General features: G+C 47.7%; 4 protein-coding genes and 1 long non-coding RNA gene across 15 annotated transcripts in view; 2 read left to right on the top strand and 3 right to left on the bottom strand.

The window, feature by feature from the left end:
• Window positions 1-683, bottom strand: part of adcy1a (adenylate cyclase 1a) — a 25923-nt gene extending 25240 nt beyond the window's left edge. For all 4 annotated transcript variants that reach the window (XM_019884680.1, XM_019884690.1, XM_019884699.1 and 1 more), the window contains exon 1: window positions 39-683. In XM_019884680.1, coding sequence (XP_019740239.1) covers window positions 39-638 — 600 coding nt within the window. In that variant the 5' untranslated portion in view covers window positions 639-683. The remainder of the gene's footprint in view (window positions 1-38) is intronic.
• LOC109524751 (uncharacterized) overlaps window positions 1-8522 on the top strand; it is a 21072-nt gene extending 12550 nt beyond the window's left edge. The window contains exons 2-3 of one of the 2 annotated variants that reach the window (XR_002170004.1): window positions 4894-5021; window positions 8274-8522. This is a non-coding gene — a long non-coding RNA (uncharacterized LOC109524751). Of the gene's footprint in view, window positions 1-4893; window positions 5047-8273 lie in introns of both variants that reach the window. The other variant, XR_002170005.1, reaches the window with a different exon arrangement.
• Window positions 8523-8606: 84 nt separating this feature from the next.
• On the bottom strand, window positions 8607-12991 carry sirt5 (sirtuin 5). 6 transcript variants are annotated; one of them, XM_019884803.1, is made up of 10 exons: window positions 12803-12991; window positions 11799-11908; window positions 11570-11703; window positions 10575-10800; window positions 10182-10269; window positions 9763-9816; window positions 9580-9703; window positions 9255-9370; window positions 9095-9174; window positions 8607-9016 (listed from the first exon to the last, which is right to left on the bottom strand). In XM_019884803.1, the coding sequence occupies exons 2-9, from the start codon at window positions 11893-11895 to the stop codon at window positions 9102-9104; spliced, it is 912 nt and encodes a 303-aa protein (XP_019740362.1). In that variant the 5' UTR covers window positions 11896-11908; window positions 12803-12991; the 3' UTR covers window positions 8607-9016; window positions 9095-9101. The 6 variants fall into 6 exon arrangements, with proteins under 6 accessions (XP_019740362.1, XP_019740345.1, XP_019740354.1 ...); XM_019884786.1 differs by having other exon boundaries at window positions 8607-9174; window positions 12721-12991; XM_019884795.1 differs by having other exon boundaries at window positions 8607-9174; window positions 12752-12991.
• Window positions 12992-13003: 12 nt separating this feature from the next.
• phactr1 (phosphatase and actin regulator 1) lies at window positions 13004-22459 on the top strand. Its single transcript, XM_019884721.1, has 12 exons — window positions 13004-13843; window positions 16157-16321; window positions 16818-16898; window positions 17904-18023; window positions 18328-18534; window positions 18612-18879; window positions 19295-19494; window positions 20849-21005; window positions 21388-21443; window positions 21538-21596; window positions 22058-22198; window positions 22285-22459. Exons 1-12 carry the CDS (start codon window positions 13726-13728, stop codon window positions 22423-22425), a joined length of 1713 nt encoding a protein of 570 aa, XP_019740280.1. The 5' UTR covers window positions 13004-13725; the 3' UTR covers window positions 22426-22459.
• A 1999-nt stretch (window positions 22460-24458) lies between these two features.
• tbc1d7 (TBC1 domain family, member 7) lies at window positions 24459-27095 on the bottom strand. 2 transcript variants are annotated; one of them, XM_019884747.1, is made up of 8 exons: window positions 26860-27095; window positions 26583-26702; window positions 26337-26465; window positions 25685-25875; window positions 25374-25511; window positions 24927-25072; window positions 24683-24812; window positions 24459-24609 (listed from the first exon to the last, which is right to left on the bottom strand). In XM_019884747.1, exons 2-8 carry the CDS (start codon window positions 26692-26694, stop codon window positions 24523-24525), a joined length of 933 nt encoding a protein of 310 aa, XP_019740306.1. In that variant the 5' UTR covers window positions 26695-26702; window positions 26860-27095; the 3' UTR covers window positions 24459-24522. The 2 variants fall into 2 exon arrangements, with proteins under 2 accessions (XP_019740306.1, XP_019740315.1); XM_019884756.1 differs by having other exon boundaries at window positions 26337-26417; window positions 26860-27094.
• Between the last annotated feature and the right edge of the window lie 290 nt (window positions 27096-27385).

Below are 27385 nucleotides of genomic sequence, written 5' to 3'. Positions count from 1 at the left end.
GGTGGGGTGGGGGGGGCACACGCGGGCGCAGCACTTACCGGTCTCCACAGCTCGCGCGTCCTCCTGGTGATGGACGTGGAGATGACGATAAAGTGGGACGTCGCCAGCATGACGCCGAAGAGCACGGCCAGCAGAGTCCGCACCGGCAGGAGCGTGTACGCCACCAGCGTGACCAGCATGAGCTGCCACACGCCTTGCTCGGGCGCGGGGGAGCCCGCCGGCTCCGGCGTGGCCAGGGCCAGCGGGAAGGGGCAGCAGAGCAGCGCGAAGGTGAAGCTGAAGAGCAGCGCCAGCTTGGCCGTTTGCTGCAGCTGCGTCACCTGCAGGTACTTCACGTTGGTCACGATGAAGAGCGAGAGGAAAACCACGCAGTGCACCGGGTTGGAGCCCTTGGAGAGGCTGAGGCGCGGGTTGCACAGCAGCTCCACGAGGGACAGCGACGACGCGGCGACGATCAGCACCGCCAGCGCCTTGAGCGTGGCCGTCTGCTCCAGCTTCAGGTTGTAGTTCTGGAAAAGAGCCTCCAGCTCGTGGCTGTTGAACTCGTCCTCGCACGCGATGGCGTCCAGCGGTGCGGCGGCCGGGCAGCGACCCTTCCTCCGCCGCCTCTTGACTCTCTGGAACGGCATCTCCTCCATAACGGGGCCATTCACGAAGCGGGGATGGCGCACGACGCTTCAACTTTCTGCTCGGAATTTTTCGCCACCCCCCCGCACCCCCCTCCTACTTCACGGGTCCGTGGAAAGTGTGGAAAAGGGAGCGGGGGGAGAAGGGGGGGGCAGAGGGAGGGGGCGTGCGCGCCCCTGGCCACAGGTTGACGATATTTGGTGTGTTGTCAGAAAAGTGAACATCTCTCTCTCTCTCTCACGACCCCCCCCCCTCTCTCATATGTAGTGCGATCACATGAGGGTGAAAGGGTTGCTGGTGACTGCCACTGTCAGGGATTACCTTCAATTTGCAAAATGGTGACAATCACAACATCCCGCCACTGGCCGCCGCGACGCCCAAAATATCATGACGTGCTTTTTTTTCTCCATCATGCATCTGCAGCATTTCTTAGTCGTGCAGGAGACGCCGCTTTCCTCTGCAAGAGGCTCTCACGGATGCGGCGGCTCGTATTTGGGGTGAAAGCGGCTCCAACGCATCGCGGGTGATTTCCCCTCAGCGTCTGCAGTCGCAGGAGATGTCGTTCCCGGCTAAAAATAGCTGCGGCTGCACCAAGCGTGCATGGCGAGAATTTGGTCTTTTTTACCCCCCCAACGCTATTTCAGCGTTCGAGCACTGTAAGCTTTTTGAAAACAACAACAACCGGTGTGAGGTTTAAAAATAGATTCCAACCAACTCGGGGAAAAGGTGTGATGGCGTGCGGTTTTGGGCATGTTTTGTCCAAATTTGCATCTTTTATCCACGGATTGTGCACATTGCCTCTTGGTGTGTGAATGGCAGCCTACACGTGGTTTCATGTGGGAACAACCAACCACTTGGGAAGTGGAATTGACCAAACAAACCAAAATATCAAATGTGTTTTACTACTGTGCATCTGGACGTATACCAAATTTTTTTTTGTTTTTTTTGTTTTAAATATATATATATATTTGCAAGATAACGTCTGTTCTGAATTGGTGCTGTAGGCTTCCCACACAATGTATGTTACTCTATCGCCAGGACAGAGAGACGTGGATTTCATTGAATCTTTTTAGGCGGCGATCTGCTTTTCTCATCGGTGTCCCTCAAGGGCAAATTCAACACACACTACGATGTCCATTATACGTTGTGTTACACACCACAGCAGAGGGGGAAAACATACACGAGCGATACAGAATGACAGAGGTGCTCGTGCTGAAAGTCGCCCATACCGCTCCATCTGGGGTGGTGAAGACAATGCTTTGCTCAAGAGCATGTCAACAGTAGCCAGCAAGCAGACTCACATCTTTTCAGGAGCTAGTTGCCTTTTTTGTGTGTGTGTATGTGTGCCATGCTTTGAAAGGAATGTGAGTTTGGAGGTTCCGCAGTCCAGGTTTATATTGATAAGGATGCCCAAAAATAATTGACAGCCAAATTATCCGGATTAATGCTAACAGACGGAGTGACATAATCCAGTTACCCCGGGAGGCGCTTGGAATGGAGCGGCTGCTGCATCCGAGGCGCTTCAAGCATCTGATTCGGATGCCAACGACATGCCTCCTATCAAGAAGGAGCGCGGTCACGTCGACCTCACAGGACACTCTGGGCGAGAGCCAGAGCTCATTGGAGGGATGACGTAGCTCAGGTGCTACGGAAACACTTGGACGTCCGCTGCCACACTCACACATTCTCGCACGTATTTCGGAAAACACCAGCGGGTGCATGGTGTAGCACCGTGCGCCTGCATCAAAACACGCAAATTTCACCGAAGCAGGAACGCCACAAACGCTTTTCGTATGATCGTACATTTTCGCAAGCGAATCCTCCTCAGGAAAGTCTTCATTCTGATCGAAATGATTAATGTGGGGGGGGGATCTGTTTATCAGTGCAAATGCATCTGTTTTGGAATTCGAGACCCAATGACTTTTACTTTTGCTACACGTGCCTCCGATTGTTAAGGTGTCTGAGAAGGACAATGGACTGGCTCATCAACAAAAAAGTTCATGTGAAGCTAAAATTCAACATGTTCACAGCCAATTGCTTTGGGCTCAATGTCTAAAATGGTTTAGCCAGAAGGAACCACATCACAACATTAAGAGGCACGACGGGATAGCAAGTCGGACCTTCAGTGAAAAGACGCACTCATATGAGCTGTACAGATGGCTGCCAGGACTCTCCTATTGCCAGATCAACCGTTTGTGTTCAGTCCATTGATAAAAGCACTGCAACGGAGATGCTAAGTAGAATTAGCATTCGGCAAGCGTGGTCTTTCTTCAGGCAATTTGGTTTTAGTCAACACACACCGTGTTTTCGGCTTGTTTGGCAGCAAACTTCAACTGCGAGTGGCATTGAACAGCCTCTTTTTTTTTTTTTTAAAAGGAATTTACGTCTCACATAAAGAAGACGGCTCATCATAATTTGCTGTGAAATAGGCAGCGAACGTGCAAACACACATACACAGCCACGCAGATCCCCCCCCCCGCCCCATTTTTTTCTGTCTCCTGAAGTAAGTGACATCTGTAGATATTTGGACCATCCTCCCTCCAGGATGCCTGACAGTCCCCTATTGCCATGGCAACACAGGCAGTAAGACTTGCCGTGATGACTGATATGCCGCTGAGGTGTTTCCCAATCTAACACAATGGCTCACTCGGTTTTTCCTTCGCTGTCTGGCTCTCCCTCCGACGCTTTGTCGGATGCTTTGAGCTGGTGTGCCGAGCTGAGGTGTTTGTATCCGTCTTGGCCGCGGTGATGCAGCTCCCCCCCACTCCCCACCCCCCCGCACGACCGGCTCACTGTGCTCGCTGACATTTCTTAAAATTGAGGCTCTGACATGAAAGTAAGGCTGGCGCGGTTGACAGATTCAGAGGTGACGGCACCGCCACAGCGCCCCCACCCGTGTCAACCAGTGCGAAATCCCCATCACCGTGTGGCTAAAGGGGGGTGTGCAAAATGGCAGCTGTACTCAGCTCGAGGATGTGTTGTTGTGTGTGTGTCTGGAGTTGATATTGAAAAACTACAATCGACTTGGGAAATGTCGGTGCAACTCTGACACCCCATTAAACCCGGGAAGGCGGCATTGCGCCTTCCTGTTCACAGACCTGACAGCGATGAAACGTGAGCGCGTGCACGTGTGTGTGTGTGTGTGTGTGTGTCTGTGTGTGCAAGGGGAGAAAATTGATGATGATTCAAAGCTTCTGTGACTGACAGGTGCCATGGAAAATATTTTGTTCAATTTGTGGCACTGAAGTGATGGGCCCCATTTTTCACAGGGCCTCAAATTCTTGGCTGCACCTCTCTCTCTCGCTCTATCTCTCTCTCTCTCTCTCTCTCGCACTCTCTCTCTCACCTCAATTTACAGTGTGTGAGGGAGTGTTATTGAGAGAGATATTTTTAATTCTGTGTGTCAGCTCCTCTCATCTCCCTCAGCAAGAGATGTCAAAGGGAAGCTGAAAATTGCGCGCGCACGACTCCTATGTACAGTTTAATTTGGCACGGGCAGTGCCTTTGAAAGTTAAAAATAAAGCCAGCCAGATTGCCCGTGTATTTATGATTATGAATAATCATTTCTGTCGACAGTGCCGATGGGTGAAATTATAAGTGGAGCTCAGTACTCGACAATCGGAACGTTGCACTGAAAAACTGCAATTCCAGATGACTTCCAAATTTGCCTGTCAAGCACCTTTTTCGCCAGAAGCAATGGAAGACTTTTAGTCCAATTAAAAATGAGGTTTTAATTCTCCCCGCACCATTAAAACGTCAACCTATGGCAAATTGTAACGATAACAATTCCCAGCGGAATTGACAAGCTATTGATTTCCTGCACCACTTTTGGAAGCCGATGAAGGTCACGGTGGACTTTCAAGTAGGATTACGGTCACCCTGATGGGATATCTACCAGGATTTGTCTCAGGTGAAGCGCAAAGTGGGCTTGAAATGCACTCCTATTCTCAGTCACTGTGTCAGTTTGATATCAAACAAATGTTTACTAAAACACACACACACACACACACACACACACACACACACACACACACACACACACACAACACAAATGTCTTCAATAAAAACAAAGTGAGAAAGTCACCTTCCTTGCCATCCCAATACTTTTGGAGGGGACCGCACAATTCCCTTTTCGTGTTGTCCGGATTTGCTGCGGGCGGAGTGCGTCACTTTTTCTTGGTTGACCTGAGCTGTGACTCTTAACACATCTGTTCGTACTACCCGTTCTGTGACCGTGGTTCAAGGATTTCATTCTTTCCACATCAGGGAGCAGCGGGCGGCCGGACTGATCCGTGCAGGAGCAAGGCAGAGGGACGGAAGCAAGGAAGTTTCGGGTGCCCGCCGCCTGGGGTCGACTTCACGGTCCAACCGGCACATGGAACATTGAGCAGCGGGTTGGTGAAACTCTCGAGACAAAGTGTGAGGAAAGCTGGGGGACATCATGACAAACAGTCATTCTCACCGAGAGCTCCGCATGTCTTCGCTGACTGATGACGGCTCCCCAAAGTAAATATTTAAGCGCCTGCGTGAATTACTGCGCCCACTGTTGGCAGATCGGAGCTCTTATTTGGCAGAGGAGACGCTAATGAGGGGAGAGCTAAGCGAGACCACAGAACCCCCCCCCCCTCGCCCCTCCTCCTGACATTAATAACAGCGGTCAACATATTTTTACTCAATATTTTAGTCAGAGAGCGGCACAGTGGGTGACCGGTTAGCACGTCTGTCTCACAGTGAGGGAGTGCAGGGTTCGATTTTGGATCCGGCCTTCCTTGGGTGGAGTTTGCATGTTCTCCAGGTACTCGGGTATCCTTCCACATTCCAGAAAGACGCATAGCAGGTTGATTGGGCACGACACGTGATTGTGAGCGCGAATGAATGTTCGTCGATGTGTGCCCTGCGATTGGCTGGCGACCGGTTCCGTCATTAGCAATGACAAAGCAATTTATTTCAATACATTGGAGTTTTCGTGCATACTCTGCGACACTCGGAAAAAGCAAGTTTGTTTGTTTTGAATGATAATTCAAATCCTCTAAAAAATGTAATCACGTCATGACCGAACAGCACCGGTCAATGCTTTGACTGAAACAATCCAAATGGCCCTCCAAAGAGGTCATAAAGTCGCAGTTTTGCAGCCTCGATTCGTGCGCCCAATAACTCGGAGGGAGAGCAGCTGTGGCCCTCACATCTGATGACGCTATTAACACTTGGCAGGAAGCACAAGCGGAAGCGAGCCTGGTCTGAGTGTCAAATAGACGGAGGAGGAGGCTGCTCCATCACGTGAAATCATGTTACTGGTTGACAGCGTCGCCGGTTTCCCGCATGAAAACCAAAGTGACGGATGCACGCGGTCGAGCTTTGTGAAGCGCAATCAGCCCGTTTGCGTCACAAGACGGCTGGTGTAAAAAAGCCCGTCTGCCTTAGTTGTGGCTGTGTGTCTCCGGCCCAGAGACTCAGATGCAACTGATGAGTAGCGTTGCCATCATGAGCTCAATGTTATCCGCTTCCTTAATGTACCGCCAAATGGAGTCTAATCCCAAACGGCAACTTTGGGAAAAGACATCACAGAGCAGAGCCGCTCGGTCGCCTGATAGGCAGAGATCTGAAAATGCCGACCGTTTGTCGCCCGTGGAGAAAGGGCGAAGGAAATTCCCTCCCTGCGTTTATTTTCTTCCGCTTATCCCGGGGTCGGCTCGCATTTTGACAGCGGCTGTCACTTCACGGCTCCCTCGCTCCTCAATGCTGCAACTCGATCTGACTGGCGAGCGTTCGTCAACTCGCCCAAAACTGTGCACCCCGCTCCCCCGTTTTCAGCATGTCGCTGACCGACAGACATTTCTTGCTTTTAATTCCTCAACCGGAGATTCAAGAGAAAAAAGGCCATTAAATCTAAAGGGCTCGAAAATGTAAACAGGAGCACGCAGAGAAGCTTAACGGGGCTATAAATAGAGTGATGGAGGAAGCGAGGGTGCAGGCAAGAGCGATACAGAAAGAGAAAGCTTTGCTTACGGTCAGGGATTAGTGCTTCCCTGGAGGATTTTCACTCCAAAAACCTAATCTGGGCTGATTGGGAAGAGCACCAGCTTCAGTCATCTTAATTCTGTTAAACCCTGCCCAGCGTGTGTGCGTGTGTGTGCGTGTGCGCACGTGCATATGTGTGTTTGTTTGTGTGTGTGTGTGTGTGTGTGTGTGTGTGTGTGTGTGTGTGTGTGTGTGTGTGTGTGTGTCTTTCCACCCTGATTACGCAGAGAGATGGGGCTTTGGCTTTGTGTTTGGCTGGTCATAATTGAAAGATACTTACTGAAATGTACACACGCACACACACACACACACACACACACACACACACACACACACACACACACACACACACACACACAGATGCAGGAACACACCCCACTGCGTGCCTCATGACCAGCTACAGTGTTGATAAAAAGTCTACACACCCCCGTTCAAACGACAGCATTTTGTGATATACTGATACCAAGATAAAGCTTTTAAGAAACAATTTGCACCATTAATGTAACCTATAACCTGTGGAACCCAAATGAAAATGTAACGCTTTTCGACAGGGAAGTAAAAAAAAAAAAAAAAAAAAAGAATGAAATAGAGAGACATCATGGTGTTTGAACTGGGGGATTGTGTCTGTGTTCACCACTAATAAATCCCATTCAAAGTCATGTGAAATGGCAACCAACCCACACGTGCGGCCGTTTCAAAAGTGTCTCTGATGAACCAAAAGTGAAGTTCAACTGTTCAAACAGGCTGACATACAGGTTTTGTGCTCATGCTGACTGCTATTCCCAACTCATCAGAATTCCCGCCACTTGCCACATGCTGAAAGTGTAGGTATGGTGTTGTTTTTATGAGGAGACCTTTTGGGAATGATGGCCAAAAAGTTCAATCTGGGTTTCAATGGACCATACAATACATCTGTAAAGATCACATCTGTTACCAAAGTGCACCAAAAACCTGTGAGAAAATGAATCATGATCCGATGAGAGCAAGTTGGATTTTACTTTGGCCGTAATTCCAAAAGGTATTCTCGGTGCCAACACAACACCGTGGAATACGTTTTGAAATGATTTCATCTTGGTGTGATTTTTTTTTTTTGGTGGGGGGGAATATGACAAAGAAACTGGCATCTCAACAGGGCTGTGTAGACTTTTTAGATCCGCTGCAGATTACGCAGCGCCGGATCCTGCCGAGCTTGTTAAAAAGCACCGTTGTGGGGCAAACGCGGCACACTCGGACTGAGAGGCAAAAGGTCGGTTGGGAAGTCGCTCGAGCGCAGCGGGCCGGTCGCCGCGGCCGAGCGGCCACAAGTTGCCCTGCCACAACTCTCGCTTCTTCTTGATGACGTCAACTTCCGAGACTGGCCTCCCACCCAGTTCTCACTCAACATATCTCAAATTACAACTTGAGAAATGACAACCTGCTCATCGAAGAAGTGCATCGAAGTCAGCGAGTCACGAGCGTTTTCTGACGCATGCTCTGAACTCGTCTTGGTATTCACCCTTGTTTTGCTTTTTCCGTTGTGCCACTCCGGTCTCACATTGACAAGCCCGAGCAATATGAGCAACACAACTCAAGATTGGCATGAAATCATGGCTGAGCGGGCGGGAAATTGGCTGTTATTTTTGGCGCAGAGTCACGAGGGGACCGGCGGACCATCATCCACTCTCTAATGAGCAGCCGATGGAGGCAATAACATCTCATCGTGGCAAGCATACGGCTGGCGTACAGACGGGAGTGAAAGTGAAGGCGTGATGCGAGAGCTACACCCGAGAAAGAGCAAAGATAAAGGGGACGAGCGGAAACTGAAATGAGCAGCTCAAGCATGTCGAATAATGCTGCAGTGCAGAAGGCGAGTGCGCCGCACGGAAACGTAGAGAAGTCTTCAAATTAAGAAAATGTGTGTGTATATTTTTATTATTATCATTATTATTATTATTAATACAGGTATGCGAATTGACATTTTCATACACAGTACTTATGAAACTGTAGTACTGTCAGTTTTCATCAGTGCACATGCTGTCTCAAGATACTGTATTATAATGAGCACATGCACAAATACAACCTGTCCATCATCTTTCTGGATGGAAACAAAAAGCAGCGTGTTAACACTGCCCCCTACTGCCACACATTCAATATGCAAGAGACGCACGGTGATCTGATGAGACCTCTGCATAAATCTGTACAAACATGAAGCCCCAAAAGGTTTTTATGGGTATCTCGCATTCCTCACGTGATTAAATGAGGAAATCTAAGATTACAAAGGCTAACACGCCCCCCCCCCCAAAAAAAAAACAAAAAACGAAGTAACTTGCACTGGAGAATGTTTAAATCTGCTGCATGCTGGCTTCAGATTCTTGACAACCTCAGCACTCACCTTGGAGCAAATAATCAGTTCTTATTGTTGTGTTCTTTCGAATAAGCATCCAGAATTTGAGCAGTTGCTTCAGCGTGCATCGTTTTCAGTGTTTTTCAGACGCATGGGGACTTAAGGCAGCAGGCAAGGTCGTCCCACAAGGGCCATGAAAGTGAAACCTGAAAAGCGAAAAATCCAAATGCTGTCACTATAAATGATTTCAACTCTTCAGAGGAACGAAAAGCAGAACGCCACCCACTTGAAACACATGGTGGCCGGTGTATCTTCCATGTTGAACTCAGCCACGGGGACGCCTCTTGCGGCCACTTGAGGAGCAAACATGGCTGCTGGATACACCACAGACGAAGTGCCAACCTGTGTGGTCACACAACAGCCTCATTCTCTCTCTCGCTCTAATATCGCAATTAGTGGGGGGAAAAAAACATGCAATTGGATTACTTTTCAAAATTGCTCAATCCGAGTAAAAGGTGTGCTATAATTCTCTTTGGAAACTCTTTTCAGTTGTGGAGTGACGGTTGATCATATCCCGAAACGTTAGAGCGCTGCAGCACAGAAACACTCACCACTAAGCAGAGGTCACAGTTATCTAGCACTTTCTCCGCTCGAATGATTATGTCCGAATCCAGAGCCTCTCCAAACCAAACCACAGCTGGTCTCAGAAGACCCGAACACCCGGCTTGTTCACACCTGGAAAAAAAAAAACAGACGTTCACACACAGCACAAAACACATGACGAGGCTTCCTACCTGGGGAGGTCCTGGACAGGGATCTGAGCATCTTTTGAATCCGGGTCTGGAGCTCTGAAGAAGCGATTCGATACGAGTGGTTAAGTACCGACTACACACACACTTGTGAGATCTTGTGCTAAAAGCCGAGCCGAGGTGGTTGTTTGAAAGTGCTCGAGCAATACACTTGAGTTGATTGAGATTGTTTGTTCTGCAACTTGACTAGTCAGGGAGCACCCCATCTCTCCATCAAAAGATGAATCGACGTCGGGCCGGTTGTTTCGTCAGACCAGACAATAGTCATGTCAACTGAGGTTAATTATTTGGATGTGAATTTCAAGTGAGACATCCCAATCAGCCTGCATTCGCCTGCGCAAAATACAGTTAGCATGTTTTGTGAAAGTCGAAAGCAAACTCTGGCAAGTTGCCGTTTCACTTACCCTTTGCCCGCCAGAGCAGCACAAATGGGGCTGTTGTGATTGGCGGCTTCATGACCACAACTCGTACAGCGTGTTTTAAACAGGCTGCCTGGAGAGAGAAAGAGACAAAAATACGGAGAGTGGAAAACAAAACAGTTGATTGTTTTGTTTCAGGTTAATAGCGAAACAACTGCAAAAGCAGAAATGTCGAACAAATTGTCCGTAGAAACATTCGATTCTAAATTTTGAAAAGATTCCAGCGAGCGTGAACTACCACACTGAGACCGAAACCTCAGTCAAGCTGGTCCTGATTTCTTAGTCCGTCTTGATTCTACTAAGCTCGACCAATTGACTGACTGCCATTCCGCTTGCATATTTCGTCTTCAAAGGCAATTGGTCTGTTGCAGGATTTACCGTGAATTTCGAGGATATTTTTGGATCCAGCGCGGCGGTGAAGTTCATCAATGTTCTGAGTGATGACGGCGACTCCGCGGCCCTGCCTGCCTAGACGCTCCTCACACTCGGCGATGGCCAGGTGAGCGGGGTTCGGAGTTTTCGTAAGCATGACCTCACGACGGTAGTGGTAAAACTCCCAGACGCGGGATGGGTTTCGGGAGAACGCTTCCGGCGTGGCGAGCTCCTAAAGAGGAGGGGTGGGGGGCACAGTGGCAAAATTCATCTCCAAGAATTTCGATATCAAAGTCACTCGGGCTCCAGCTCTCCACTAAGCCGTCGTCGGATGCATCCAGAGAGGTTAGCTGCTACATCGTAAAACTAAAATACAGTACAACTACTCGGTCTTTGTCGTGTGAAAAGATGTCATTTTCATTGACATATGAGTGGTAAAATTAATGTCAACATGTAATACGCACCCCTCCTTAAAAAAGTTTTTTTTTCTCTGTGGCCATGTATCACAAGGCAGCCTGATTTGCCATGATCATCTGGTCGCATCTGTGCATGTTTTTCATACTCCCATAAGACTCTCACTATCAACTATTAATATGATGGTTGATAGTCGCCCTCTTTTTTTTTTTTTTTTTTAATGGTTTAGTCAAGTTGCCCTTTTTTCTGTTTAGGTCAAGCTTCTCCACTTACAACTCTCCTGACAGGAAAAAAAAATCCTTTGGATTTACTTCATTTGAACATTTACATGAGTTGCTCACTTTGGTAAAAAAAATTTCAACATGCCCACATCCAACCCAAAAATTCCATATTCATTTGTACCATTCAATATTATTCCACGGGCATCCGTATTTTGTCATTTAGCATTTCACACTCAAATTCCCAACAAATTGCAAATGTGTCCTGATGACGAAAACAGTGACGGCATCAGACTGAAGCGTGTCACACTTTGCAAGCCAAATGATGACGTGCAACAGATGATGAGCATTTTAAGAAAGGATGCAAACCTGAGCTTGCCATTTTCTCCAGTAGCCCCCCGCCCCTCTGAAGGTGGGGACTCCACTCTCCGCACTCACACCCGCTCCGGTGAGGATGGCGATATTCGAGGCCTTGGAGAAGATCTCCCTAAATGCCGCCAGGTCTGTGCAAGAAAAGGCAATCCCCACAGCGCCAATCATTACTCATCATCTCTTCTCTTATATGAAGACAATGCGAACCTGTCACCTGTGCTCTTACCCGAACTGGGTCTGGTCATGTTTTGGCTGTCTGAGCGTTTCCTCAGGAGAGTATAAAAGTTGATTAGGCGTCTGGAGGTCAACTGCGGTACAACCATCAGGCTTCAGTGACTAGGAATAAATTGCATTGTTATCTTTGAAGTCAGAGCCTTCCTTCATGCCTTTTGCATCCCAGTTGAGTTGGAGTCAATACTGCCATATAACAACTGCATCTTTCCTGCTAGTGTAAGCTTATGTTAAATGATTAATTATTTTCATTTTATATCTGAGCATTATATTCCTTTATGTTATAGTTACCTAAATTGTATTCTGTTTAATAATTGTTAAAAACGTTCTAATGTTGCTTGCGTTTGATTGGCTGAAGAGAAGCAGGAAGTGTTTTCGTTACCGGAAGAAGGTGTGTTTGTTCGTGAGTTACGGAGCAGACGTTGGAAAAGAAAAGCTGCGTTGAAACGAAGTCCATGTCTCCTTTTTGCCCATTGCTAACGTACAGCCATCCATTCAAAACTACGAACCCCTCAACTTACACTACGAAACAACGTGGACCTAATGCGCGCCCGCTGTGACTCTCACCAGACGGTTCATTAGTGATTGACGTCTGATTTTACGGTACTCAACATACAAACAATCAAACGGGTTTGTTAACCGTGCCAGGTTTACAATGATTTAGTTGAATTGTTCAGGGATACAGTATACATTTTGTTTATTACGTCAAAGTACGTTCCACATCACCACACCGAAAAAGTAAAACGTTCTTAGATTAAAAATAGTACCATTCCGATAGTGTCACTCAAAACTCGTTCGCGTCAATGTAGATTGGTAAACGTTAACTATGCTATTACTCGGAGCTAGGCTAGTACCTTGATTCGGATAAATAGGCAAACCGTTTCTGGCAGTAGCCGGGGGTTGTTCGTGGCCTTTACCGAATGGAACCGCAACGATGTGTATGCATACTTCAAAGTTTCCAAGTTCGTTTCCAAGCCCGAGTTCCAAGCTTCCTCTTACCTGTCAAAGTGTGTTGTCAACAGAACCGGAACGCTTCCTTTTCCGGGTGTCCCGTCTGTTACACCCGTACTTTGTTCTTATTTGCAAGTATTCGTTGACATTTCCGGTTACTGTCAACATTCAATATCGAGCAAAAAGAGAAACTAATTGCATGTTGCACAAATAACGCTAGAAGCGGAAATCAGAACGAACGCTCGGTCATGAGGAACGTTGGAAAAAGAGACCAGCAGAGGGAGCACTCGTACCACTTACTGCGAGTCATAGTGGGGCGCGTGTGGAGAGCGTTTCATTTTTTTACTCCGTCAATTCCAAAGTGGTTAGGTCAAATTATTGCAAATTCAGAACAAACAAATATCTGCGCAGTAGTGGTAGGAAGGACACGGTGCCCTAATAGTTACATCAATGACTGCTTTTTTGATTTTAAAACAAACACCCAAAGCGGATTCATTTTCTTTCTTAAACTTACAATAAAAGGAAATACTTTTGACGTAGAAAATCTCGGTCTCGTTTTTGATGAACACTTGGAGTGACTACGCCGACTGCATGATAATGCCAGTCATGGATGTAAAAAGTTCGCGCAGCACTTACTGCCGTATACGATAACCGCTACATGACTGTCCGAAACCCAAATTCATCCGATATGACATCACGCCATCTGACAACCACCTGAACGCACAGACAATGTTGACTTTCCATTGAAGATGAGCGTGTGAAGCTCAGTCCGACGTTGCAGGCAAATAGCACAGACGTGCATGCCCCCCCCCCCCCAGTTCTCTCCCTCCTCCTCCTCGCCGTCAGCCTTAACAATAGCCCGCCCACTGCTGCACCGTCTGTCGGGGTGAGCGCTCGCGAGTGGCTGCGGCGGCGCCGAGTCTCGTCACGCCGGTCGCCTGTGGACGTTGGCCGGCTGGCAGGCCCTGGACATGGCGGCGGCGGCCCCGGCGGCGGAGCAGGAAGACCGCAGACCGATCCGGAGGGTTCGTTCCAAGAGTGACACGCCTTACATCAATGAAGCGAGGATCTCTTTGCACCTGGAGACAGGTAAGGGTGATGAGCCCAAGTCGGCATGTCATCTTGTTTTACACCTGCTGCCTCATGGGGACGACGCAAATCGTCAAGCGCGTCATCGTGAGCGACCTCCAGCCCCCGAGACATCAGCGTGACTCCGGGGTGTCGTGATTATGCGCTGGCGGTACCCATGATGCTCGGCCGCACGTTGGAGGATACCGAGCTCACAGTGACTCATGCCCACGGGAAAACGCTCCAAATGGGATGCTTTTTATTTTAAATGAATGTTTAAATGAATGAAATTCCAGTTAGGCAATTACTAAAAGAAGAATGCCGAACCAGTCTCGAAGGGTACGCTTCACTATGGCGAAATGCTATCATGCCGCGGGGAGAAATATGAGGCATGGATGTCAAATGGTGCTGATTTGCTGCTGCGCTTGTCACGGTGACAGTTTGCTTTTGTTGCCATGGTCACGATGATAATCAACAAAGGCCGCGCAGCTAAAGCGTCGCTCTCCGAAACGCATACGGCAAATGAGCTCTTTGCTCTTCCTCCCATTCGGCAAAAAAGTCATCGTCGTCATCACGTTGGTTGGAAAAGAGCTTGGCTAAGGCGTCGATGCAAAGCTGCTCACTGTCCAGTGGCGCTGCAACAAAAAGCCTCTCCTTTGGATCGGCGTGCATCATCCTCCACATCATGACTGCCCCCCGCCTCCCCGCCCCAGGAAAATAAAAAAAGACAAATCCCAATCACACGCTGTGCATTGACGACGACTCGTGGCGACACGCCGCCTTTTCGTCGATCTGCGTGAACGATCAAATGTCGATGGCGGAGGTTTACACATACCGCACAGTTTTTTTCCGACTGAAACACTGGGGAGGGGGAACGGGTCGGTCATCTTCAATCTTCAACCTGTGATCTGGTCGATTCCACTTTTCAACCATTTTCCCTCGTCGGTCACAATCAATACGAAGCAAACACAGTAGCACCTCCCCCCGAGTAGGCGATGCTTTATTTTTGGTTGCCAAGCCTGGTTGAAGGAGGACATTTGAAAAGTGCTGCCCGTGTTTTTTTTTTTTTAGCTAAAGCAGGGCGCAGTCCTGTGTGAAAGGTGGACACCCCATGAATGGAACATTGTTTTTTTTCCACTGACAAAAAACGTGCATATGTGTTTTGCACAGGATGGTGACAAACTATTTTATGACCAGGTCAGGACTGTGCAAAAGGCTCTCCCTCAAAATCACTCGTTGGGGTGGGAATTCACTCTTGTATTGTTTTAATTCCGTTAGTACTCTTTCTTGGCTTTTTTCCCCCTTTATTGGGCAAGTGTAACACGTATCTAATTGAATAGCCATGTTGTGTACTGTATATGGGACATCCCCACTCAGGAAAAAGCTCTGTGTATTGTAACCCACCTTTATTTTAATGGTAGTGCGTGTGCATATATTAAGGGCATTTACAGTGACGTTATTGCACACACACACACACACACACACACACACAGTATTTCCTTGATTGGTGAGGTTAGCAAGGACATTTGTGAGATAATCCGTAGGAGCTAAAATTGAAAGATTGCGGCCCTGCAATGTGAGTCAGAGACATTGAACACATGGACGCCGCTGTTCTCACACCCCAGGATGCGGGACGACCAGGGAGAGGAGACCTTGATGGCGTTCCCGCATCACAAGAAGATGCATTGAAGCACTGCTCATTCAAGCCGGGATAACAGAGTTGTTGACAAACCGGGTAGAATTCGTGATTCATTTCACATGAATCTGCTGTTTTGTTTTTCCAGGCGAAGGTTTGTTTGGCCACTGACAGTCACATCGGGGTGCTACACTGGCCGACCACAAAACTCGGTGAACTAGTGCGGGCTGGAAGGGGAAGTGGGTCAGAGAATGTCAAGGTGGGGGGGTTGAATGCCGTTGACGGCGGCCGCTGAGCTGGTGAACCAACATTTGTTTTGTCACTAGCGGGGTTGGCAGCGGGTCGTGAAACCTCTTCGCCGCTGTGGCTCAACACCACATAAACCGTCGAGCCACACTTCAATGTTAGCCACGACATCACGTGCTTTTATGTGGCCAAAACTGGAGCCCCACTTCTCCAGTCTTCCTTACTTACTCCCTGTCACAATCGGGGGATAAGTCAGTTCGATGAGAAAGAAATTGAACACTGTCCACAGCAATTGCCACTCTGTGACGCTGATGTCGCGAATGCACACTTGGGACGCAGCTGGCAAGATCTGTCGGAAAGGGACGGGCGAATAAATGCTCGCGCTAGCTCTTTAAACGGCAGGGTCACGCGTTTCCGTCGATGTTGACAATTGTTGACAACTTGTGTTACAGCTGAAGAAGTCGAAAGGCTGGCGGCCATGCGCTCGGATTCACTGGTACCTGGCACGCACACGCCTCCAATAAGGCGGCGGAGTAAATTTGCCACCCTGGGGCGCCTCTTTAAACCCTGGAAATGGAGGAAGAAGAAGAGTGAAAAGTTCAAGCAAACTTCTGCCGGTGAGGACTGAAAACGCTTCCGTCGAATGTGTTGACGGATTAAGACGCGATGCGTTTTAACAGCATGCGCTCTATACAGGCAGCACTCCAACAAATGCATCAAACAGAGAACACAGCAGGACGATAGATCTCGCCACGCTTTAGCAAGTGTCATTTAAAATGCTTGACACACATCTCAAATTAGAAATCACACACGGTCAAGTCAAGTCACATTATTTTTATAGCCCTTAATCAGTCTTCACACGCCCATAGTTGACTTGAAGTTTTCCCGACATCTCCTGACCTGATATTTTTTTTAATACGGGCTCTCCGTATGGCGGCTTTTCACCGACTGCGGGTGGGTCTGGAACATATCAACGGCGATGAAGAGGGCTTCGCTATATATGGAATGGAAATGGAATATTTGTGTTCAGTAATTCCAGGAAGAAGTCAAGTCTCGTGTTCAACGCACCCTGATAAATGAGACTAGCCTGGTTTCTGACACTTTCTCTCGCAGTGCTGGAGAGAAAAATGTCTACAAGGCAGAGCAGAGAAGAGCTGATCAAGAAAGGCGTCCTGAAGGAAGTTCTTGACAAAGGTGAGCGCAAACCCTCGTCCAGAATTGGGCGGTCTTTTTCGGTTGGTGCACAAGTGATGAGACTTAATCCATGGACAATGGATGATTGAAGTCAATCAATCCTCTGTAATGGTTTCATCCATTTATTTTATTTGCATCCAGGCTTTTAAATGGCTCATTAAATCCGAGAATAATGTTCACGGGGTTGGCTCTGGGCTCCTCCCATCGGTGGTAACAACAGTGATTCACTCACGCGATTTCTTTGGCAGGACTTTGTATCGGTCTGTCGTGCTGAAGAAAGGGCTGAGCCAAAAAGCGAAGCTCTAGGTTTACCGCTCCGTTTACCGTTCCTATGCTCGCCTCCGGGCATGAGCTGCGGGTCGTGATCGAAAGAACGAGATCTCGGATATCAGGGGCCGAAATGGGTTTCCTCCGCAGGGTGTCGGGGCTCTCCCCTCGAGATGAGATGAGAAGCTCAGTCATCCGGGAGGTGCTCAGAGTCGAGCCACTTCTCCTCCACGTCAAGAGGACCCAGATGAGGTGGCTCGGGCATCTGATTTGGATGCGTCCTGGACACCTCCCCGGCGAGGTGTTCCGGGCACGTCCCACCGGCAGAACACGCGTGTCTCCCGGCTGGCCTGAGATCGATTGCCTTGGGATCTTCTGGGAAGAACTGAAAGAAGCGGCTGGGGAGAGGGAAGTCTGGGCTTCCCTGCTAAAGCTGTTGCCCCCGCGACCCGACCCCAATCCTGTTCGCTGAGGGGCGCTTGCCCGAATGTTTTAAATGTGTCCCTGCTCCAAGTTCAAATGATCGGGATCGTTCTCTTTCTGATCATGAACATCAACTGTGCTGCAGCAGGGAGGGAGACGTGGAAAACAGGCAGCGCTCGAGAAACAGGCTTGAAAAGCCTTTATGGAATACGAGATGCAGTTCGGCCTCAACTTTTCCTTTTCTGTCTCTTAAATGAATCCAAATCCCCGTCCGGCTTAGTCATTCGGCCATGCTCTTGTGTTATGCTTGTGTAGACAGTTCGTCGTCGCTCCGCGAGGACGAGAAGCTGCAAAATGGCCGCTCTCCAGTGCTCGTGTGCAGCTCGTCGCAATCCGAAGGTACTGAGCCAATGGAAGGAGCGGCTGCAAGTGGAGGTAGGCAACAGACCATCCGGAGCTTTGAGGCCTCATGTGCTTTCCGTCCATTTTCTTGACCAATTATACTGAACACTGCCGACTTGATTTGCGGCCGGTCCAAGATATACGTGTCCAGCAGGACGTCAAGATAGTTTTTAAATGAACGGGCTGATCAATCGGTTTCTGCCATACGTCAGGATTGACAACGGTCTTTCAAAACATTTTGGTCGCACCCGACACGAAGAGCGCAAGGAGAGCATGCAAACTCAGAGTCCAACTTCAAACCCAAGACCTCACTTCATTTCTCTTGGTTTATCTTCAGGTTCACTTGAGTTTGAGATCCCCGCTGAGAGTACAAGTCAACAGGACCACACCCAAAAACTGAACCAGGCCCCCCCCCAAAAAAAGCCTTCTGCGTATCCAGGCGGCGGCGATACGGAATCAACATTGCACAGACCTCCCACGTTACACAAGCAACCTCCTGCGCTACCGCCCAAACCCTTGACCAGGATCGCAAACCACAGTACAGGTACATTTGCCTGCGTGATGATTCCTCACTGAGGTTGGGCCTTTTACAAGCTCCCCGTTTCTTTCATCGATTTCCAGATGGTACCCCGGTAAAGTTGCCGTGCATGTCGGGGAAGTTATCGCCTCCTCTACCTCCGAAGAAGCTCATGATCTGCGTACCTGCAGGGAGCACGGAACCCTTGTCGCCTCTGCTGGCCTTCCAGAAGTGCGGCGCCCCCGCCGGCCACGCTCCCGCGGGCGGGCACTCGCTGCAGTACGGAACACTCGCCGTTCCGCTTCACCCGCCCAGCAGAATCATCGAGGAGCTGAACAAGACGCTGGCCCTTACCATGCAGAGGTTTGAGAGGTCAGCGTCCAAACAGATTCGAAATGCGGGACATTGTGGATTCATCATCGCCCCTTTTTGATCTGCGGGTCAGTACTGTGCCTATGACAGGCAAAGCTAAAGGCGGGTTTGCAAAAGCGGTCCCGAATCTGCAAACTATCCATCGATATGACGCTGGCTGCCTGTCTGAGGATCGCTTTGACACTCTCTGGCCTGTTGCAATTTATGAGGCCAGTTGTGTTTTTTTTTCCGGATTTGTCTGTGGAAAGTCACTGCATTCCACATTTGAGTTATTTGTTTTTTTTACTTTGACATTTTGAGGCTTATCCATCGATAAAACCCACACCGCATTAGCTGCCTACATAAAGCGCCGTGCCGTGTAATGCAAGCGTGAGCAACCGCCCCTGACCTCTGTGCCCTTTCCCACCGACCGCAGTTCCGTGATGCGCGCCGTTCCCACCATGATGATGGAATGTGACGACAAGGAGAATCTCCCCAATGAGACGGACTACGAGGACATGCCCGTTATGTATCGGGATGATGATGAAGAAGAGGACGAATTGGAAGAGGACGAAGAAGAAGTAGACGAGGAGGAGGAGGAGGAGGAGGAGGATGATGATGAAGCTTTATTTACAAGTAGGTGGTTTGCCTCAAATGCTATCGGTATGTATGGAGTGATAGAAATGGGGAACCGTTGAAACAAATGCAAGAAAGGGGAGTAAATATGTATGATGTGAGGAAAATGTTGAGAGTAAAATCTATTGAGTGGAAAATTGAGAGGAGAGTGCTACAAAGGATCGGACATGTGATGCGCATGGGGAATGAAAGAATAACAAAAGCAATGGTATTAGGATGGTGGGAGGAATTGGAAGGACGAGGAAAGATGATGGGACGTAAAAGGAAGACGGTATTATACTGGAAGAGAGTAATGAGGAACGCAGGGATGGATTGGACAGAGGTAGAGAGATTAACAAGTGACAGAGAAGGTTGGAAAAGGAAAGTGAGTGAGCGTATGGATCACCTGTATAAATGGGAAAATCAGAAGGGTCACAGATATGAGGCGGGAATGAATGAAGAAAAATTAGAGAGGAATGTGAGGAGAGTGAATGATGGGGTGGAATGTAGGTATGAGGGGTGCGGAAAAGTGTGCAGGAGTAGAGCGGGGCTAACCATGCACGAAAAGCGGATGCACCGCAGGAATGACGAACAGGTGAAGTTCGAATGTGGAAAATGTGGGAGGATGTTTGGGTCAAAAGGGAATATGATAAGTCACCAAAGGAGCTGCACGGGAGGAGCGTATGAGGAGAAGGGGGAGAGGAGGCAGTGTGGAGGGTGTGAAAGATGGGTCACAAAAGCAAATTATGCCAGACACGTGAGGGGGTGTGAACGAGTGGGAAGAGAGAATGGGGAAGAGAGGGAAGGGGGGAGGGGGGACGAAGCGGGCGTGACGCGTGGAAGGGGAGCCGAGGGAGGACGAAGAGCAATCAGGGAGGGAGGTCGTGGGGGAGAAGGGTGGCTTGCGGGAGATGTGGGAAGGAACTGTTGGCGGGGAACCTCGCAAGGCACCAGCGAGACTCGTGCCGGGTGTGGGACCCGGGAGGGGGGGCAAGTCCCTGACGGGGGCCGACTGCCCAGAAGAAGAAGAAGGTGGTTTGCCTCTGGTTTGTTCGGGGTCCACTAATTCATCCTCATTTGCACAAGTAGTAATACAGTCCTCCCTCGCCACTTTGCGCTTCATGTTTTGCGCCCTTCGGTGGCTCACGGGTTTTTCCAAAAAGACAAGATGAACATCCTAGCGCTGCCCATCAGCATGTTTTTATTTTGTGTGTGTGTGTGTGTGTGTGTGTGTGTGTCTTATCTTGAAGACAATACATCATCTCAGAGATTCTTTCATGCTGTGAGGATATAACGGCTCCAGTCACACACCTTATTAGTTCTTCTATGTTAGGTCAGCACGTGATGAGCAATGTTCTTGTTCTTGTGGATGCAGGCACACTGGCCCTGAAGGTGCTACGAAAGGACTCTTTAGCCATTAAAATCAGTAACCGTCCATCAAAGAGGGAGCTGGAGGAGAAGAACATTCTGCCACTGCAGTCCGACCAGGAGAGATTTGAGTCCCGACAGCAAACGGCAACCAAACTCACACGGTGGGGATCCTCCCGGCACTCGTACTCAACCACCCCCAGCTCAAATGTTTTGTTTTGTTTTTTGTACCGGTAGCTCCGATTAAATTCAAGAATCGGTTGAAGAAGTACAGCACAATTTGGGCTGAGACGCAATTTCAGCATCTGAAGACTTACGCAATGATGTTTCGGAGCATCTTTTTGACATGCTCCTGCAAGTGTCAATTTCAAGCGCATTTTTAAGCACGCAGCTAAACTAATGTCATGAACGCATCGTGTTCAATCAAGTCAAAATTGGAATTGCTTGCATTGCTGACCGTACTACAAACAGAATTTCTTGCTTCTTAAATAACTCCCCATATCATGGAAATATAATTCAAAGAAAAACTTTTTTTTTCCCCCCTAGACGGTTGAGTCAACGACCAACTGCCGAGGAACTGGAACAGCGGAATATCCTGAAACGTATGTAACTTTGCATGCTAAAAACAGACCACGAAAGACAAAAAGCAGCTTCAAGATGCGTCACCATCTTCTTTTTTTTTTTTTCCTCCTTTAGCTCGAAACGATCTGGAGGAGCAGGAGAAGAGGGAGATCAAGAGACATTTATCCAAAAAAGTAAGACAGACGAATGCGTGCATGATACTTTTAAGGGAAACGTGGTTGCCATGGTGATTTGTAATCCCACTTTTCAGATAACGGCACAATGTATTACAATTCGGCCATCCATTTTGTTCTTTTTAAGAAGTCAGTCTGAATATTTCATGAATTCAAACGCACGAATGAAACCAAATGAGGATGTTTTTTTAGCAAATAATTAAATATACACCTCGACAGAATTGTGTTCCAACGTTGAACACAAGATGCAGACATTCCTGATCATGGTGAACCGTTGTCATTTCAAGATGAAATGTTCCATGGGAAAAAAAAAAGGTTCAAATGTTGCAGTCGTCTAACTGAAATTAAAAATCTACAGACTTTTTTTTTTTTTTTTTGGAAAGACAATTTTAACACCCATCAACTTTGCATGGCTCATTGTGACTGTTGGAGGACGTTCTTTCAAAAATGTGCATTTGTAGCTTAGCCAGAGGCCGACGGTGGAAGAGCTGAGAGAGGCAAAGATCCTCATACGCTTCAGCGACTACGTGGAAGTCGCCGAGGCTCAGGACTACGACAGGAGAGCAGATAAGCCCTGGACGAGACTCACGGCTGCTGACAAGGTTCCTGCAGAGCCACCGCCACTCCAAATCGGAAGTGTGGCTTCCCTCGAGAGCCACACTTTAATATTCAACTCTTTGTCCTTCAGGCTGCCATAAGGAAAGAGCTGAACGAGTTCAAAAGCACAGAGATGGATGTGCACGAGTCCAGTCGCCACCTCACCAGGTATCGGAAACCCCCCCCAAAAAAAACACACCTCACTCTTACGTCACCTTTTCATAAACTCTGAGAAGGTTGGAGGTAGCCTGCTTATGAAAGATAAAAACAACCACTGAAGGTCAATGGTAGGATGTTATGAGTTTTTTGTTTTGTTTTTTTTAATGGGAGGTATGAGCTTTAAAATGTCAGTGCCCGGTTGTTCAAACCTTGGGTTTACATTTTTTTTTAATCAAGTATATTTCACTGACCATTCCCTTTTACGGCACCGTTATCTTATCGTTGAAAACTTGAAATGCTAAAAAGGTTCAACCGGCTCTTGACTCAACGTTAAAGTTAACACACAAAAAGAACCGCCGCTAACTCAAAATGGCAAGAGAAAGATAATGAAGCGGCCATATAATACTTGAGTTGCTATTTTAAAAACACAAGTCAATATCTTTCAGTAAACAAGAGCACGTTACATTTTGTAGGCGTGCTCAAGATCATTTTGGCTTTTTTTTTTTTTTGTTCTGCAAAAAACGGAAGTAAACAAATGAGGAATCGTGGGACATATTGATGCTAACCAGTAACGTTCACCACCCGTTTCACTTTGATTGTGCCGTAATCTAACCAGGCTTTGAACAGCGTTGATTGAAGAATTGTTTTGTACGCATTACTCATGGAAATGTAGTTGAACGATCACATTTCTTCTGCAGGTTTCACCCCACCCCCAGCAACGTTACTTTGAACCTGGTTTCAGACCGACTCGGATTTTTTTATCAACCAACTTTGCACTTTTGTCAAGTCTAATCTGCGCCAATTTTGATGAATTTGATCAAGACTGGAAAAAACCGAATCGGACTTGATGCGGAGAACCGAATCCAGTTTGAGACTGATTTGACATGTTTTATTTATACTGAAGAACACGTTGACGTCCATCCAGCAATGTCCCATTTTCTTTTGCAGCCAGCAACAATTCTACTCTCGGTGCGAAACTTGCACTAGGTTGAGAATTGTGACAGGGTACAATGATCATGTTCCATATTCAAGCAGAATGAAATGAAGGATTGCGTCCAATGAGACTCGAGTGAACGACCTTTAATACAACATGGGGGCGGGGGGGGAATTCTGATATCTATTGTCCGTGTTTGCTGTTTGCGGGGACCATTTTCATTGCTTCCAGGTGAGTTCAGGACTCGCCCAACGCTTTGTACTCCACCCAAAAACAAAAAAAAACATCCGTCTTCTTCAAATTCAGACACCAACAGTGGAATAATCACAGATCCCTTTTTATTTGTTCATCTGTTTCTAGGTTTTGCATCCAGAAGCGCGTACCGCTTCCGGATTCCCGTTGCCCCGATTCTAACCAAAGCAATTGAGTTTGAATGCAGCGCACGACTGCGGACGTTGACAAGCTCAGTAACCTTCTGGTCCGCTCTGCCTGCCCGCGCCCGAGTTTACAGGCAGGACGACACTTTGCTTCCACACTGTCTACATTTCGTACAGCAGTCGAAGACGCAGGAAAACACCTCACAATGATTTTGCACTTCCGTAAAATATCAATGGCACACAAAATCAACATGCCGTTGAGTCCGTGACTCTTGCATCGGAAGCGTCTTCATATGATCACAATCCAATGAGCATTTAGCATCGCTGCTTATTGTGAGCAGTCAGGCAAACCGGTGCGATCATGGTGCAATCTCCCGACTCTTGCATCGGAAGCGTCTTCATATGATCACAATTCAATGAGCATTTTAGCGTCGCTGCTTATTGTGAGCAGTCAGGCAAACCGGCGCGATCATGGTGCAATCTCCCATGCCCGGTTGAAAAAAAGTCTCCCCATATTAATGCTCACACTACTTCCTATCGTTTCCAGCCAATTTTCCAATCAGCGACGACAGTGATGATTGCTTTGCGTTTGTACGGAAGAGCACGGGTGAGATTGTGCGGGTGCGTTGCCAAGCTGCTTATGTACAGGACTTGTCAGTCACAAAGAAAGTGACTTTTCAAATGTTTTGTTTGTGTGAAGCAAAACAAACTGCATGTGACTATTACGGTGAGTCTTCTCTGATGTGTGCGCTTTTCTTCAAAGAAAGAAATTTGATTTTGCCTGCTTGATTTTTTTTTTTCTTCCAACTGAACATCATGGCTGCTCCTCTCGCTGTCCTTTCACGTGATTCGTGGTCATCTACATGGCATGTATCGGGGTGCCACAATATTTGTGCCATAGATCGATCGCTTTGGTGACGATGGCATCCGTGTTCTCCTGCGGTATCTGCAAAGGGAAACGAGCAAAGGCGAGGAAGCAAAAATGTTCATTTCGGCACTCGGCACAGTTGCGGACTCACGTTGCACAGGAACTTGACGATGCCCTCCGGTCGGCTGATCCCCAGCAACATAATCTTGTAGCTGAGCAGGATCTCCAGGGCAACAAACACCAGGATCTTACAGGAGCCGCTGATCACCTTGTCCCACACTCTTGAAAACACATTCATTCGTGGACGATATCGTGTTCTCGTATCATCATTGCAATATGAACATGGAAGATTTTTTGTTTGTTTTTTTCTTTTTAAATTTTGATTATGGGCTCACCTCTGCAAGCTCGACTCGGGCAGGACGCCAGCAAAGCAGCGCCTGAACCAGAGGTGGTATGGAAGTTGTGCCAAAGCGCCGCTGTTCTTCAAATGGCTGAGCAGGCCCGGCTCCTCCTGACTCAGGAAGTGCTCCAGGCTCTTCGGCTACACCGGCAAAGATACGGGACACGACCACAACCAGTTCAAAACCAATCCGCGGGCCCACCGGAAAGGCTGCCTTCCCGATTCACGTGGGTACGAATGGGCACGCGTGGGAACTTGGGCTGGATTTACATTGCATGCTTCATGTGACCAAATTCTGAATTCGTGCTCTGAAGTGACTCATAGGTTGATGAATATTTCGACCATATTTAGTGGCCTGTCATTAAATTAGAAGTGAAACTAATTCAGGCAATAAATCAGAAGTGGGCATATGGAGCTGCTGTGTAAATGCAGCATCACTTACAAGATGTGGAACCGAGTCTCCAAACTTGGTGTGGAACTGACTGATAAAACTCTTAATGAGCCAGTAGCAGTCGACGGAATCCTCGACTATCTCCTCCATGGCCTGACTGATGGACAGGAAGTCCTCATTCTCTTGATCCTGAAAACCAGATTCACACTTTGTGTAAAAAAACAAATACGGAATATATACATATTGATACATTTTTTTTTTCTTTTTAATCACAGGAGGCGGGAATGCTTTGAACGCAAGAACATCGACGTGGACCGGGCGAAGACTCGTTTAATATTCACTCGACAAAAGCCACATCTTACCGGCGGTGAGATTTCAGAGCAGCGCGGGAGCATGTGGCTCTCCAGCTGAAACATACGCAGGTAGACGTGGGTGGAAGGGGTGGAGGACTTGATGAATCTCATCACCTCCAGCGCCTCCATGATGTCTTGGTACTGCTCCTTTCTGTAGCTTCCAACCAGGCTATGAGAATCGCTGTGAGGCGGCAGGATGCCTGAAGAACAGGTAAACAACAATCGGGATGTGTCATGAAGAAAAACAGTCAGTGTGGGGGACGTCTATGAAGAGTGACTGCAAGTCATTTGGCCATCGACTGCGAGGAGGACCAAATCCGAAGCGGTGTTGATGGGCAAAGCTTGATGCCACCCAGGATGTTGATTTTTGATTTTCCCAAGGGAAGAGGGTTAGGAGGCCCCACTACAAGAGCTTGAACGTGCGGATGCCGCAAGCCCCAAAAAATGCGGCTGTAACGCACCTACAAAAATTTGCCAACCACAGTACCAGATAGCATTACAATAGCAATGTTGAAATCTTGAGTGCTGAGCCTGGCCATGTCCATTCCTTGAGAACATATTTTTCCAAAGCTTAATATAAACACAATAATCACAAACTGGTTCCTTCTACATCTCATTGAAATAAAGCTCGACTGCAATCTACAGTATAAATGGGTTTTACCTAACAAAACCTTCCACACGTGGACTCTGTACATGGACGGGAGGGGAAAACGTTGACTGAAGGTACTCAGCTTCTCAAGATCTGTCAAAGAGTCACACAGTTTCCGTGAACTTCCCGAATTGCATAATTCTGGAGGGTTAGACGATAAAAAGACACTTTCTTGATTTTGACTAATTGCATTATACTGACCGTAAGAGGAAGGTCAGTCACCCAGTGTCGAATCGTATGACATGAAGTGGCACTTACCCAGGGGGTTATCCTTCAGCAGGATTTCTAAGGACTTCTTCTCTTCCACTCCTCGAAAGCCAACTTTCTCATAATAAGCGGAGCGAAAGTTTCTCTGTGGGTCATCCGCCATAATTCCACCTGACCAAAGCAGTCAAATCAAAGAGCTGAAAATCCCGAAATGGTTCACGTGTACAGAAGCCACCCCGTCCCCACGTACAACCTGACAGCGTGCGGAATTTTCAAATGAAACCGTAAAAAGTGCATTTAGGGATGCAAATAGTTGCAAAGCGCTTACCTTTTGCCCCTTTAGCGACGTTTCTGGAGTGCTGCGTCCTCTACAGTTTCAACCTGCTTAATGGTTGCTCCCTCGACATAGCTACATTAATTGTTTCCGTTAAGAGACCTTTACTTTAATACACATTCTTACGAATAAACGATCCGTTCACATTGCAGCATTGCAAGCTAAAACGCTTTCAACTGCAGCGCCCACTACTCTTGCTCGTCTGTCTTCTTCTTTCAGGTTTTATTGCGGTTGGCAAGAAACTTTGAGTGCATTACCGCCACCTACTGTATGGAGTGGGAAACAAGTCTGCCAATAGTTAAAAAAACAAACAATTAAAAAAAGTGTTTTTTAAATTAATCATGAACATTTAAACTGCTGTCTATACTAAAAGCTTTCTAAAAACTAATTTCGTTGACTAAAAATGTGAGTTCGTTCATTTCGTCACCATTTTTTTTCAGACGAAAATGAAACGAAAACAAAAATATAAGTAGTTCATTGATACGATAGCTAGACTTGATTGATAATTCCGTCAACAAAT

Source organism: Hippocampus comes, unplaced genomic scaffold (genome assembly GCF_001891065.2).
Source record: "Hippocampus comes isolate QL1 unplaced genomic scaffold, H_comes_QL1_v1.1 scaffold90, whole genome shotgun sequence".
Taxonomy (NCBI): domain Eukaryota; kingdom Metazoa; phylum Chordata; class Actinopteri; order Syngnathiformes; family Syngnathidae; genus Hippocampus; species Hippocampus comes.
This window is presented reverse-complemented; position numbering and strand designations above follow the sequence as displayed.

Excerpts from the sequence above, each read along its gene's own strand:
- sirt5 (XM_019884786.1), bottom strand. The coding sequence starts at position 11,895 with ATGGTTGTACCGCAGTTGACCTCCAGACGCCTAATCAACTTTTATACT. Across the intron at positions 11,704-11,798 it reads CATGACCAGACCCAGTTCGG|ACCTGGCGGCATTTAGGGAG; the intron begins GTAAGAGCACAG and ends TTTCTTGCACAG. Across the intron at positions 9,371-9,579 it reads ACTGTGACCTCTGCTTAGTG|GTTGGCACTTCGTCTGTGGT; the intron begins GTGAGTGTTTCT and ends GTGACCACACAG.
- phactr1 (XM_019884721.1), top strand. The coding sequence starts at position 13,726 with ATGGCGGCGGCGGCCCCGGCGGCGGAGCAGGAAGACCGCAGACCGATC. Across the intron at positions 21,597-22,057 it reads AGAGACATTTATCCAAAAAA|CTTAGCCAGAGGCCGACGGT; the intron begins GTAAGACAGACG and ends GTGCATTTGTAG. Across the intron at positions 22,199-22,284 it reads GACTCACGGCTGCTGACAAG|GCTGCCATAAGGAAAGAGCT; the intron begins GTTCCTGCAGAG and ends TTTGTCCTTCAG.
- tbc1d7 (XM_019884747.1), bottom strand. The coding sequence starts at position 26,694 with ATGGCGGATGACCCACAGAGAAACTTTCGCTCCGCTTATTATGAGAAA. Across the intron at positions 25,512-25,684 it reads GCTCTGAAATCTCACCGCCG|GATCAAGAGAATGAGGACTT; the intron begins GTAAGATGTGGC and ends TCTGGTTTTCAG. Across the intron at positions 24,813-24,926 it reads CCCGAGTCGAGCTTGCAGAG|AGTGTGGGACAAGGTGATCA; the intron begins GTGAGCCCATAA and ends TGTGTTTTCAAG.